Source organism: Geotrypetes seraphini, chromosome 14, assembly GCF_902459505.1.
Source record: "Geotrypetes seraphini chromosome 14, aGeoSer1.1, whole genome shotgun sequence".
NCBI classification, from domain to species: domain Eukaryota; kingdom Metazoa; phylum Chordata; class Amphibia; order Gymnophiona; family Dermophiidae; genus Geotrypetes; species Geotrypetes seraphini.
In genome coordinates this window covers 24,010,177-24,024,861 of record NC_047097.1, presented here as the reverse complement: position 1 = coordinate 24,024,861, position 14,685 = coordinate 24,010,177, and the positions used below count along the sequence as shown (strand labels likewise).

Here is a 14,685-nt window from a genome sequence, read left to right as displayed (position 1 = left end):
TTTGGACTGTCATTTTCAAGGAGGATGAATTTGGTTTTGTCTGGGTTGAGTTTAAGTTCGTGATCTTTCATCCAGGTCGTGACTGTTTCTAGTGTTCAATGTAGTGTGTTTGTCATGGTGGGCTTAGGCTGATCATATGGGATGAGGATGGTAATGTCATCTGCATAACTATAGGTGGTTATGCCTAGATTGTCCAGATGTGTTCCTAGAGAAGCAGTGTAAAGGTTGAAGAGGGTAGGGGATAGTGGGGATCCTTGTGGTACGCCGCAGGGGTTTGACCAAGGTTCTGATTTTTCTTTGTTTGATTTTACACTGTAGGTTCTGGATTTTAGGAAGCCTTCAAACCAAGAGTATACTTTATCTGAGATACCTATTGCATCCAAGATCTGTAAAAGGATGTTATGATCAACTAGGTCGAATGCTGCAGTTAGGTCCAGTTGTATGAGAAGCATTTTTTTCCCTGTGCTAAGGTGTTGTCTGATTGTGTCCATTAGGGAGCCTAGGGTTCAAGAAATTATTGAAAAGACATTTATTTTGTAATATGAAATATGGGTATTAAGGCGTCTGCTTTTGTGTAAGCGCCGGTTGCTTATTTTGTTTGTGTTTTTACATGCATTTTTTAATTATGTATAGCTGCTTTGGGAAAAACAGGTTATAAATAAAATAAAACAAAACAAGAAACAAACATATGTCAGTTGCTTTCTCCAATGACCGATTGAATGCGATTCGCATGGACTTCAGCGAATCTTATATGCATGTGAGGTGCTTTGGGCATCGCTCATCATTTTGAAATTGTTAAATTTATCTGCACTATAGTGACTGATGGGATTTTAAAGATGATTTTAGAGCATCTGGGCCTTAGTCCAGCGAGTTTCCAGTTTTTTCATAAGCTAGTTTTCCTACGTTATGAAAACACTAGAAACTTGCTGGATTAAGTGTATAGCCCTCAACAGAGACTACGTTGTTTAATTTGCTTTTTTACCAAACTTTTCAAATCACCCTCATACACTATATTATACAATATGTAGATGTTTTGCTATATATCAAGCAGAAACTAGCCTATATGGTACTAAGTCCAGCAATTTCCACTTTTTCTGTTCTGTATTTTTCCGACTGAAGGAAAAAAGTGGAAAATCACTAGACTAAGTGGCTGGGCTGAGAACTTTTCAGCAGTCCCTGGTAGGTTCTGAAATATCAACTGGAGTAACTTTACCAACCAAGAACAAATGTCCTTATGTAACAAGATCTTTCAGTTTCTTAATAGCTTATAACAGGATGAGAGGAGTACAAACATGTTGATCAGCCCAAACTGGAAACATGTCAGATTTCAAACACAGGAAATCTGAAGATCTTCACAGGATCTGGACCTTACATCTAGTTACCAATGATCTGAAACATTCGCCCTATAAACTGCACTAGACCTCTTTTAATGATTGAAGGGTAGTGAATAGACAAGACCAGAAACATTTCAAGTGAATTATCAATAAAAGAGTTCTGCACATAACTTTCCATTTTAAAACATGATTGTACAATGCAGGGCGTTTTAGCCATTCAGCTCTGCCGATGGCACTTAACTATAAAGACAATTGTTCTCCATAGTCTGTAAACCCTTCAGTATTGGTAAGGCATAACTTTCTAACTAATCAGATTTCCCCAAAACTCATACTTGTGCAGCAAACACACATAGTTTAAAACTCTGAAATAGCAGCATTGGTTTTCAAATTCTGTGCCATCAGGACAAGACAAGCATGTTCATCATCCAAGCACTTTGCATCCTGTCTAATGCAATGGTGTCAAACTCAAACCCTTTGCAGGGCCACATTTTGGATTTGTAGGTCCTTGGAGGGCCTCAGAAACAAATAGCTAATGTCTTATTAAAGAAATGACAATGATGCATGAGGTAAAACTCTCTATAGTTTATAAATCTTTCTTTTTGGCTAAGTCTTATTAATAATTTTGTCATTTATAGCTAAAGAGACATGATCAAGAAACGGTTTTATTTTACTTTTGTGATTATGATAAACATACCGAGGGCTTCAAAATAGGACCTGGCGGCCGCGAGATTGAGACCACTGCTCTAAAGTAAAACGCATTGTCGCGTTTTCAATAGCTATTAAGGGCTCCTTTTACGAAGCCGCGTTAGCGGTAGAACGAGTGTAATAATGCGGTAGTTTTTCAGCTAGCGCAGGGATTAGCGCACACTAAAAACGCGCGTGCGATAAAGCCACTAACGTGACTTCGTAAAAGGAGCAAAGAGCAAATGCAAATCTAAACGAGAACCATTCCATTCCATTTCTAGACGCAAAAACCTCTCGGATCGAACGCGGTTCACAAAAAAGTAAAAATCGCAGGAGAATCCCAGCGATTTACAGACTAGACGTTAACCTTTCTTTAATTTTCTAGACTTAACAGGACCTACGTTTTAAATGTACCATAAGACGTACTTGTCTCACCTTACACCAAGGGCCATTGCTCGTTTCCAACAGTTTAGCTCTTTTCCCTTCCATTTTCTCTCACAAATGGTGCCGCTCTTACCACTTGCGCCTTCAAAAGTTCTGATTTTCAAAGAGCCAAGCAGTAAACGGCGCGCAAGAGCGGACCATCCAAGCTCACAGGGCTTCAGAAAGCTGCCTCATTGCGGCAGGGGCAAAGCGGCTTTCATCCTCGCTTGCCGCGCTCCAAGAGCCCGGGCTTTTTTTCTTCACAGCGTCGGCTCCACAGCCCTCGCGTGCGCCGCTCAGCCTCTGAGCCTCAGAGCGCGCGGCTCGCGCACAACCACTTGGGGAAGAGGGGGGGGGGGGGAGCCTCGCGCCGCTCCGGAGAAACCTGACGAGCCGGTGCCAGTTGACTAGTCCAGGCCACGCCCCTCCGCCCGGGGAGCTCGTCTCGAGCCCGGGACCCAGAAGAAGGTCACCCAGCAACCGAAGCTCTCGCGTCACTGCAGGCAATTAAGTCGAGCTCCTTTCAACTTATTACCTGGGTGGGTAAATAGTTTTGTTAGACGAGAGCAAACCGCAATTCTTATCTGTCCGATCGCTTTCGTGGTAGGTTCATTGAAAGCATGCTGAACATCATCTTCATGATGCAGACTATATGTTTTACGTTACTTACATTTTGCATGAAAGGAAGCGTTAAATTAACGCACATAGCTATTCATCATTTCTAATTTTTCATATATGCTCAAAATATGCCAATAGTTTCTTAAAGTTTGTTCCAGAAATTAAAGTTCACTTTCCAAGTCCGTTTCCATTGTGGTGCTGTTGCAGACCTCTCCCTCGTCTGCCTTATGCCTTTCTATCAGATATTATGAAAGGTTGGTCAATGTTGAGACCTCCTTGTAATTTTCCCAACTATTCTTATTTATATATAGTATCTTTTAACAGACCCTCAGAAATGCCACCAGCAACTCAAATGCATATCATAGTGGTTGGATTTATACATTAATTCCTCACCAGGTCAATCCAACTATTTTTAAATTTTTTTATATTGATGATTTTCAAAAAGTGCATCAGTGTATAGATAAAACTTTTTATAAATATAAAGCTAATACTTAGCTTAGCTTAGGTGGTCCATTCTAAGGGATCCTGTCACCGACATGTTTCGCCCTGTTCGGGTTTCATCAGGGTTGTAATCCCTAGAAAATTAAAACCCATATTAAACACTAAATCTGTGTAAGGACTAAACTCATTCAAATTATAAAAACCATTTACATCAAGTTTAGTAAAAATATTACCTCAGTTAGAGTTGGTTTCCCACAATGCGACCACTCCCAAGATTTCAAAATGGCCACAGTGTGTTACAGCCAAGATTTAAATACCTCCCCTCCAGGAAGTCAGGTGACGTCCGGACCGCCTCCAAGCTGGGTCAGCAGAGTCTATGCTGACATCAGCAAGAAGGCGGGCTGACAGTTTTAGTTTCCCTTCCTAGTAGGGCTGTCAGCCCGCCCTCTTGCTGATGTCAGCATAGACTCTGCTGACCCAGCTTGGAGGCGGTCCGGACATCACCTGACTTCCTGGAGGGGAGGTATTTAAATCCTGGCTGTAACACACTGGGGCCATTTTGAAATCTTGGGAGTGGTCGCGTTGTGGGAAGCCAACTCTAACTGAGGTAATATTTTTACTAAACTTGAAGTAAATGGTTTTCATAATTTGAATAAGTTTAGTCCTTACACAGATTTAGTGTTTAATATGGGTTTTAATGTTCTAGGGATTACAACCCTGATGAAACATGGGGGTGAAACATGTCGGTGACAGGATCCCTTAGAATGAACCACCTAAGCTAAGCTAAGTATTAGCTTTATATTTATAAAAAGTTTTATCTATGCACTGATGCACTTTTTGAAAATCATCAATATAAAAAATTTAAAAAATAGTTGGATTGACCCGGTGAGGAATTAATGTATAAATCCAACCACTATGATATGCATTTGAGTGGCTGGTGGCATTTCCGAGGGTCTGTTAAAAGATACTATATATAAATAAGAATAGTTGGGAAAATTACAAGGAGGTCTCAACATTGACCAACCTTTCATAATTTCTGTTGATACGAATTTCCCATCTAAATAGACTTTCTTGACTAAATAATTTACATCAATTTCTATCAGATATGACATTATTTATGGCAATGTGCACAGACTGAGAAGTATAATCCTAGAGTAAAGGGAGGAAATAAAGCATTGTAAACACTGGGTGATGTTTCCTTTATGTGGCTCTATGTACAAATAAATACAGCGCAATAACAAGTAAGGTTTACATGTCATTATAAGATGTTATCCTTCTGTGCAACTATAGTTCTATTCCAGATGAGGACAAAGACACAGAGCATGTTATATCTATAGCTAAAAAAACCCAACAATAAGCATAGCAAAAATTAAAAATAATACAACATAAAATGTTGCATCCCAACAAATGCAATAAATCAAGAATACAAAAGAAATTAAGTTCCATTTCAATTATTAAGGGAATAATACAATATAAATAAATGCAGGACAAGAATTCAAGACTCTTAAGAACATAAGAAGTTGCTTCCGCTGGGTCAGACCAGGGGTCCATCGCGCCCAGCAGTCTGCTCCCGCAACGGCCCATTAGGTCCATGACCTGTAAGTGATCCTTTGTCTAAAACCTACAATCCCCATTTTTCTTCTATCTATACCCTTCCATAATCATATCTCTACCTCTATCTATATCCCTCAATCCCCGTATCCTTCAGTAACTTGTCCAATCCCTCTTTGAATCCCCTTAATGTACTCTGACCTATCACATCCTCCGGAAGCGCATTCCAGGTGTTTACCATCCTCTGAGCGAAGAAAAATTCCCTAGCATTGGTTCTAAACCTGTCCCCTTTCAATTTCTCTGAGTGCCCCCTTGTTCTTGTGGTTCCCAATAGACTGAAGAACCTGTCCCTTTCCACCTTCTCTATGCCCTTCATGATCTTGTAAGTCTCTATCATGTCTCCTCTGAGTCTTCGATTCTCCAGGGTGAAGAGCCCCAGCCTTTCTAGCCTGTCTGCGTATGAAAGGTTTTCCATACCTTTTGTCATTTTTAGTCGCTCTTCTCTTAAGATTGGGATATAAAAATACAAACACACAAAAGTCCAATATCAGCCATTTTGTAATATTTTCAGGCTAAGCATGCTTTTGTGGTCACTGTATTAAAGTACACTTTTCAGTGATAAACTTTCTTGTGAAATCTGGGCTTGAGGTCGGGGGGGAGGCCTAGGGGTTTGTAGGGACTACTGGCCATCAAGGAGTGGATGTCCCCTAGAAAAGGCTGGGAAGTCTCTGATCCAGGCCATAAAGACTTTTAAATTGCAGCAGCCACCTTAAAAAGTAGAGATTTAATTCAGAAATTTTGGAATGCTGTTTGTGTTTTTCGTGGATCAATTATTTCTAGTATTGTGGTTCCTTCCCCCCAGATGGTATTATTTCTTCGGTGACGGGATTAAATCGTGTGAGACAACGGTGCGCTGACAACTGAGCGCAAGGTTGACGGCGCGCCGAAGAAAAGCACTATTTTAAAGGGCTCCGATGGGGTGTGTGGGGGACCCCCCCCCCACTTTACTTAACAGACATCGTGCTGGCGTTGTGGGGGGTTTGGGGGGCTGTAACCCCCCACATTATACTTAAAACTGAACTTTTTCCCTAAAAAACAGGCAAAAAGTTTGGTTTCAAGTATGAGGGGGGTTACAATCCCCCAAACCCCCCATAACGCCAGCACGATGTCTGTTAAGTAAAATAGGGGGGTTCCCCACCAACACCCCCCGTCAGAACCCTTTAAAATAGTGCTTTTCTTTGGCGCGTTAACCTTGCACTCAGTTGTTGGCACTCAGTTGTCGGCGTGCCGTTGTCTCGCGCGATTTTGTCAATGAACCATTTTTTCAATGGGACAGGATTTTTAAGAAAGGGGTTAGGGAATTATTTTGCAAATCGTTTATTGTAGGTCAAAAATGTATTTTACAACATTGGTTGGAAGAAAGTCCAGCCTCATTTTGGTATTGGAGGGCAGCATTTCATGCTGTTATGATTATGGCAGCCAGGGCGACCTCCCCATCTTATAAAAAACAGAGTAAATTTTGGATGACCTGGGAACCTTATATACAGCAATTACCAGTCAGAGCACGCAGTTTTGGAGTGAACTCATTACATTTGTAATCAGAAAGTGAAGCACTATTTATTAGTAATATTTGGGAATGGGATGGGGGAGTGGGGGATGGTAAAAGGGTGTTGGAAGGTACTTTATCGTGTTTGTATTGTAGTGATAACTGATTGTTGATTTCTTTGAATTTATATATCTACAATGTATTAAACTGAGTTGAGATAATATTCTTCGTAAGTTTTTTGTTAAGTATATTTTATTCTTAAAACTCAATAAAAAAATTATTGAACATAAAAATAAAAAAGTAGAGCTTTTTCCTCCTCAGTTTTAAAATAAGTATGCTTCAAAAAGTGTAGGACTTTTTTTTTTTAATGTATCCATAAAGTCTTAAGCACCCTCATTTTTGTGATTATGAGCATTAATGAACTGCTATGATGTGATATAAATATTCCAAAACAGCCTGCAAATCCTTAGCCCCAATACAGGGCAAATAGTAAGTTTAAAACATTTCTCCCAGATCCCCGGGGGACATCAGCCCTGGTGAATTAATGTTCCCCATCTTCATCTGATATGGACCATAAATGGGGGAAAAAAAAAATACTGCCAAAGCCCCACCCAGAGTTTCACTTTTAACCTAACTGACCCCAGTTCATCCATTAGGGGTCAGGCTGCTAAATATGTAGCTCTCCCTTATTTGCAGCCTGCCACTTAGTGTTAGGACTGATGGCATCTCCTGACCTGTCACTAATTTTCGATCATTAAAGGCCAGCGCTTCATTTTGGGCATCATCTGCACATTGGTTGGAGTGTTCATTTTAATATTGATGAGCTCATTGCAATCCATTTACATGTGATTATTGGAGGCTGCGGAAAAGACCACGATTAGCCATTTCGGGCATCGAGAGCTGGAATGCTTTGACGCTAAACCAGTTAAAACTGATTCAGCATCGATCGTTAAAGGCACAGTTAGTTTTGAGCATGTGGGCCTCAGTAATTTGATTTGTGCATGTTATTGTACTCAGCAGTAACCAGAAAATCCTGAGTAAAATGACCTTTCCACTGCATCTACTGTAGTTTGGTTTAGCAGCCTTGGGGCAGTGTGTGTAATCTATTTTTAACATCTCGTACTGGGCTTGACCATGGGCATGGCAGAAGATTGAAGTGTTACTGAAGAAAAAAATTTGCCTTTGTGATCCCAGAGCAAGAACGGGATGGCTACATGCAACATTTTGTCTGTCACTGGCTTTTAAATTAAACTGCCTTGGGCCAATGGGTGTGGAAAGCTTAAGCGCTTTGCTCTTTGGAATGTGGTTTTCATACTCTCACAGATGTACTAGGTAAAGAAACAATCCTCCAACTCAGTCCTGTCTTAAGGTCACACCCTAACTTTAAGCTAAACTCCTTAAGCCTTTTATAACCTGCTTCAGTAGAGGTTAATATTCAAAATCTGTTTGCCTGTCTAATGGCCAGAGGTATGGGTAAAAGGCTTATTTGAAAATTGTCCAGCCTTGGCATGGATAAAGATAGGTGTGTAGTCAGCGGAGCTATTCCTAGTGGTAGGATTAGGGCAAGTTTTACATTTTCGAAGTCCATATGTTGTATTAGAATCAATACCCCAGAAAAGTAGGCCCAGGCTTCTGTAGGTACTTTCCTGAAGGAAACATTCATAGTCTTTTAAGACATGTGGGAAGCCTCTGCTTACCCTGGATCGGTAGCATGCAATGTTGCTACTCTTTGGGTTTTGGCCAAAGAGTAGCAACATTGGCCAATGTAAGAATGGCCTACTGGGCTCGATGGACCATTGGTCTGACCCAATAAGCTGTTCTTATGTTCTTATGTTAATATTCAAAGCAAAAACATGCACTTACTCTCACTTTCAAATATAGTGCAAAGACCAGAGATCAAAAATATCCCTGAATTCTACAGCATCATGGGCAGCTTGAAAATTGGATGAGATTTTGGGGCAGGGAGTCGGTGTGGTGGAGGTGTGGGGTATATGTGTGTGTGGTGTGGTGCCTCTTGGCATATAGCAGGGGTGCCCAACACGTCGATCGCGATCAACCGGTAGTTCAGGAAGGCAACGTGAGTCGATCACAGAGCCCATCCCGGGCTCCGTGATAGACTTGTGTTGCCGTCCCGATCTACCGGGCCTATCACCCTTCCTCTCCCCGACGTCGAAGACGCAGACGCGGGCATTAGGCTGTTTTTTGTCATTTCGGGTGGGGGGTGGCAGCGGCAGCAGCAGCCTGAAAAAGAAATCATCCTGGCCGGGGTCGGTGTCATGCTCCGGAGCTTCTACAGCCTTCCTATCTCCCTCTCCCTTCTACCTGCTTCCGGCCACACCCCCTGCTCCGCGGCTCTCTTCGGCAACTCAGCAGCAGCGATCGACACAAGCTTCTGACGTCGGGGCCTACCTTCTGCGAGTCCCGCTTGTTTCAACTTCCTTTTTCCCCAAAGGCGGGGCTCGTAGAGGGAAGGCCTCGGTGTCGGCAGCTTGTCTTGATCACCGCTGCTGACGAGTTGCTGAAGAGAGCCGCGAAGCAGGGGGGTGTTGCCAGGTGCAGGTAGAAGGGAGAGGGCCAGATGCAGGACTCGTGGGTGAGGGAGGAGAAGAGAGAGAGAAAGAGAGAGGGGAGGGAAACAAAAGGAAATATTTCATGCTGGGCTGGAGTGGAGGGAGGGTGGAAAGATTCTGGCTACCGGGTGCAGTAACAAAGGAAAAGGGGGGAAAGCTGAAAATGGAGATAGTGACACAAAGAAGAGAAAGGGTAAGCAGGACCTACTGAATAAGGATAGAGATACAGAGGGGACATGAAGAGGAGGTGAAATAGAGACATAGAAGTAATGCTGAAAAAGTGTGTGGGGGGGAAAATAAAGACATTGAAAGGGCAAATGGTGAACATGGGGTAAAGACAAGGACAGAGACAAATGAAGATTCTGAAAAAGTGGTGAGATAGGGATATAGGTGAGATGGACACAAAGAAGGGTGATGCTGGAAAATAGGTGGAATGGTAATTCTGACAAACACAGAAGGGAAATGCTGGATCAAGGAGAGATGGGGCTCAGGCTGGATGGAATGAGGAGAAATGCCTTGTTGGCCCGGAACTTCCTCTCCTACGTCAGAATTGACGTCAGGGAGCGGAATGCTGGTCAGCGTGACGCTTCTGCAGGGAAAGCTTGGGACAGCGGTGGCTTGGGGGCTATTCCCCGATGGCGGTGGCAGCAAACCGAGTGGCTTGGGGGAGGGCACGGAGAAAGAAAGAAAGGGGGTAGACAGGGAGACAGAAAGAAGGGGGAACAGGGAGACAGAAAGAAAAAGTTGGGGGAGAGAATGAGGTCTGGAGGAGAGGAAACATACAGGAGGCTGAAAGAAAGGAAGAAAGATTGGATGCACAGTCAGAAGAAGAAAGTGCAACCAGAGACTCATGAAATCACCAAACAGCAAAGGTAGGAAAAATGATTTTATTTTCATTTTAGTGATCAAAATGTGTCTGTTTTGAGAATTTATATCTGCTGTCTATATTTTGCACTATGGCTCCCTTTTACTAAACCGCAATATCGTTTTTTAGCGCAGGGAGCCTATGAGCATTGAGAACAGCGCGAGGCATTCAGCGTAACTCCCTGTGCTAAAACCTACTATTGTGGTTTAGTAAAAAGGGAGGGGGTGCATTTGTCTATTTCTGTATTTTGTTACCGAGGTGACATTGCATAGAGTCATCTGCCGTGACCTCTTTGAAAAAACCCAGAATATGAATAATTAACATTTTCTCTGCCTTTCATTGTGCTTTGTGTTTTTTTTTAAATTTTATTGTTGGTAGATCATTTTGACTTAGTCATTATAAAAGTAGCTCGCAAGCCCATAAAGTGTGGGCACCCCTGGCATATAGGATTGTTCTCCCCTCCCACATGAACTCTTCTCCACCTCCTCTCATTCATTTCTTCAATCTCCCCCTGCCTTACCCTCTTCCCCCCTCCTCTTCCATTCCCCCATTCACATTCTATTTCCCTGTTCTTCCATTTCTTTCCCCTTTATACCCTCTCTCTTTCCCCTCTCCTCTGTTTTTATCACCTCTCCCCCTCTCCCTTGCATTCTCTCTTTTCCTCTCTTGAGTCCTGCCCCATCCCCCTTTCACTCTCCCTCCTTTTTTCTTCCCTCAGATTCAATCTTTCTTTTCTCTCCCTAGCTGTCCCCGTCCCCCTCTTGCCTCCCTCTATCTTTCAGTCCTCCTCCATCCCCCTCGATCTTCACCAAATCAATTCTCCTTCATCTGCTGACAGACTTACCATCTTCTTTTGCCAGCAGAGATTGGGGATCCTCTCAGTACCACTCCATTGCTACCAGGCTTCTGTATTTTTTATTTATTTAAAATATTTATAGCCCACTTATCCAACAATTCTAGGCTGGTAACAACATAATAATAATAAGTAAAATGGACACTCAAATATACAAAATGAAGACAAATTTAATAAGATCATCAAAATAAAATCTTTGTGCCACATGGATTTGATTCTCACAACATTGACTTCAGTACCCTGCCATTTCTTTTCTAATGCTAGGCCTAAGGTTACCAGATTTTACATTTGTAAAATCCAGACCCCTAGACCTGCCCCCCAGGCCCACCATTCTTGCCCCATTACACCCCAGTCCTGCTCCTAATCCTGCCCTAGCCACGCCCCTGCTTCTTGCTCTAGTCGGGAAAGAGGGCATCCACGCAAGTGCGCATATGATGTGATGATATCTCTCGCACGTGGGCGTGACGTCATTGTGTCGCATGTGAGTACGGATTCCCTCTTGCTCGACACAATTTCAGAGGAAGCTTTACCCCGAACAAAGTGCCGGGTTTTAAAAAGCCGTCCGGACCCCCGGACATGTTCTCAAAAGGAGGACATCCGGATGTCTGGTAACCCTAGTTAGTCCTGTCTTCCTACCTTGCTGATCTTTGCGTCTAGCATCTGCCTTTTATTATAAGCCATAGGTTTGGGTGTGCAGTTGCAAACTCCCCCCCAAAAAAAAACAAACCAACAACAAAAAAACCAAACCCGCAACTATATGTATGGAAAGACAGATGAACAAATGAATGGATAGACAGGCAGTTTGATCAGCCCTCCTCAAGTGTGCCTATCGCAGGAAGAAAATGTAATTAAAAAACAGAAAGGTGTGCGTAACTCTCTCCTTCTGTGTGGAATAATCTGGGTAACAAAAATACCTTCTCCAGATATTGCATGTGCTTCAAGCGAGTAACAGAAAGATGTTTTTCTGACTTGATGAACTGGTTACACAACTGGTTATGCAAATGAGCGTGCCTTTAATGAAGCACAATAGCTACAGAAAGAACCATGCTGTATGAGAATATTAATTGTATTGAGCTGATAGAATGTGTTTGGCTGTACCGGATAAACCATGTGGTTGAAAGGATCTAAACAGCATCCACTTTAAGAATGCAGATAGGGGAGGCGACGATTTGAGATCCACTTTAAGGCCAGGTACATTAAGTTAGGCTGAACTTTGAGCATAAGCAGGTGCTAGAAGTCACCTAGAGAGTGGTAAATAGGGGAAATGAACCAGGTTTTCATAGAAAGCAACTGTTTTATTTAATAAAGATTTGTAGCCCCTGAAGCAGGCTTGGGACATATGTTCTGGACTTGCCCCAGTATTCGATCCTTTTGGAATGCCATTTTTCTTTTTGTAAAGCGTATTTGGACCATTACAATTCAACGCTCTCCTTTGTTTTTATTTGGAGCTGTTCCCTATTATTACCCTCGTCAAAGGGGGGCTGCTGCTTTCCTCAAGTGGACTGTCCTTATTGCCCTAAAATGTATCTTGCTGAAATGGCTTGAGGGTGAAACGCCGGATTGCTCTATCTGGCAGTGCCGGATGATTACCCTCCTTGAGTAATATGTTGTACTTTCACTATTTGCATTTTGTAAATCACTCATTGTCCAGCTCTCTTCAGTGTGAACCGCCTAGAAGTCGTCTGATTATGGTGATACAGAAGAATAAAGTTATGTTATATGTTATGCTACTACCGTGAAAACAATACAAACTTCAAATGGTATTATATACACAAAATATGAAACTATTGAAAACCATTTGCACAATATCAAAAATGGACACTACTTCTATATTCCAACTTGTTAATTAGATTTACTACTTAACTAATTGGATTTAATAGTATGACTGTTGACTTTTAATTACATTAATTAACTTAGAGGAGACATGATAGAAACTTTCAAGATCCTGAAAGGCATAGATAAGGTAGACAGGGATAGATTCTTCAGACTGTGGGGAACAACAAGTACAAGGGGGCACTCGGAGAAACTGAAAGGGGATAGGTTTAGAACCAATGCCAGGAAGTTCTTCTTCACCCAAAGAGTGGTGGACACATGGAACGCACTCCCGGAGGTTGTGATAGGGCAGAAGACACTACAGGGATTCAAAGAAGGTTCAGATAAATTCCTGAAGGATAAGGGGATTGAGGGATACGGATAGAAATAGTGATAGGTTTTAGGATGAGGCAGGGACCACTTGACAGGTCATGGACCTGATGGGCCGCCGCGGGTGCGTACTGCTGGGCGCGATGGACCTCTGGTCTGACCCAGTGGAAGCAACTTAAGTTCTTAACTTCTAATGGGGACAAGCCTCAGACTTAGGAGAACATGTTTCCCAAAATGGGATTACTTAAAGAGAGAAACACGTTACTCTCTTATCTCCTTATAACATCACCGGCTATTACCCCACCTCCCTACCAATATAGATAAATTAACTATTTTATTCTAATTCTCTATTTTTTAAAAATACATTACATTAATTTTTATAAATAAAAAATTCTAAATACTATGTCTCCTCTTATTAATTTGAATCCTTAAACTTATTAAATTTAAACTACAAAAACTATTTTGGTATGGGATATATATTACTTGAAATAGATCAGCATGTCATTTTTGAAACTCAGGACCAACTCATATCCAAACATATATATATTACCTAATCAAATTTAATCAAGATATCTCACCTCAAATTCTTATTCCATTTCACTGCAATTCATTTCCTCTTATTGTTAATTATAGTTCATCCCATTATTTTCATCAATTCATGTATCTTACATATTTCACTAATTACCACAAAATTTTAACAATGTTACTAATACTTAAAGTGCATAGTATAAAGTGCTTCAGTATTATAAATACAATAAATACACTAAAAAATGCTCTGAGACAATCTTGAATTCACTAAATCAATGACTTTGCTACTACCGTGGTCATAAGAAAATGCCATCTACCCTTTTTCTTTTCCATTTTCTATCTCATTCCCTAAAGGAAACAAATGAAGTTTGTCCTACTTAGTCATTCACTTACTGAAATAGCCACAAGGAACCTAGGTGTAACCATTTGTGCCAGCCATTGAACTGCTGTAAATGTTTGCACGTAAAGGCCAGAAATAGATATGTAACTTATAAATTACACATGTAAGTGGAGGCCCGCTCTAGCTCTGCCCCTGGATACACCTCTCTTGCAAATACAGTATAATCCCGTTATAACGGACTTCAAGGGACCTGGAAAAACAGTCTGTTATATCCAGAGTTGCATTTTTTTAGAACTTTATTTAGGGCAACTTGAAACAACGTAAATCGATGAACAGTCACTGCACAAGCATATCAGCAACATCAATAACAAACTCAGCTAGGTTAGGTTTAAGAATTACATTCCAGTTACTTATTTTAATTCTTTATTTTTGTCAACTTTCATCCGGGTTGAGGGATTTCATTTAGGGGGAAAGGTAGAGGGGTAGGAGGTGAATTAGGGGGGTGTAGATAAAATTGGATTAGTTCACATGGAAATTTAATTTGAAAGAATGAAATAAATTTGTATGAAATATTATCATGATTCTTATTTGTATTGATTATATTTTTGTATTATCCTATTGTATTGATTATTTGATTCTTTCAATAAAAATTGTTATAAAGTAAAAGTCAGCAAAATAATGGTATGGCACGAAATGATTGCAAACCAGAACATTGTACTGGAAAGAAAAATACTCTTGTCATTTTTGGGGGGGGCTGCATTTTGATACTATATCACCGGCATGCCACATG

General features: G+C 41.3%; 1 protein-coding gene and 1 long non-coding RNA gene across 3 annotated transcripts in view; one reads left to right on the top strand and one right to left on the bottom strand.

Annotated features, from left to right (window-relative positions):
• Positions 1-3,769, bottom strand: part of PDE8A (phosphodiesterase 8A) — a 237,476-nt gene extending 233,707 nt beyond the window's left edge. The window contains exons 1-2 of one of the 2 annotated variants that reach the window (XM_033920337.1): positions 3,734-3,769; positions 3,551-3,634 (exon numbers count right to left, since the gene is read on the bottom strand). Coding sequence is in view for 1 of the 2 variants with exons in the window: in XM_033920336.1 (XP_033776227.1) it covers positions 2,454-2,507 (54 nt within the window). In the remaining variant the exon portion in view is untranslated. Of the gene's footprint in view, positions 1-2,453; positions 3,514-3,550; positions 3,635-3,733 lie in introns of those variants that run through there. The other variant, XM_033920336.1, reaches the window with a different exon arrangement.
• A 301-nt stretch (positions 3,770-4,070) lies between these two features.
• Positions 4,071-14,685, top strand: part of LOC117348339 — a 46,455-nt gene continuing 35,840 nt past the window's right edge. Inside the window, exon 1 of the long non-coding RNA XR_004536970.1 lies at positions 4,071-4,107. This is a non-coding gene — a long non-coding RNA (uncharacterized LOC117348339). The remainder of the gene's footprint in view (positions 4,108-14,685) is intronic.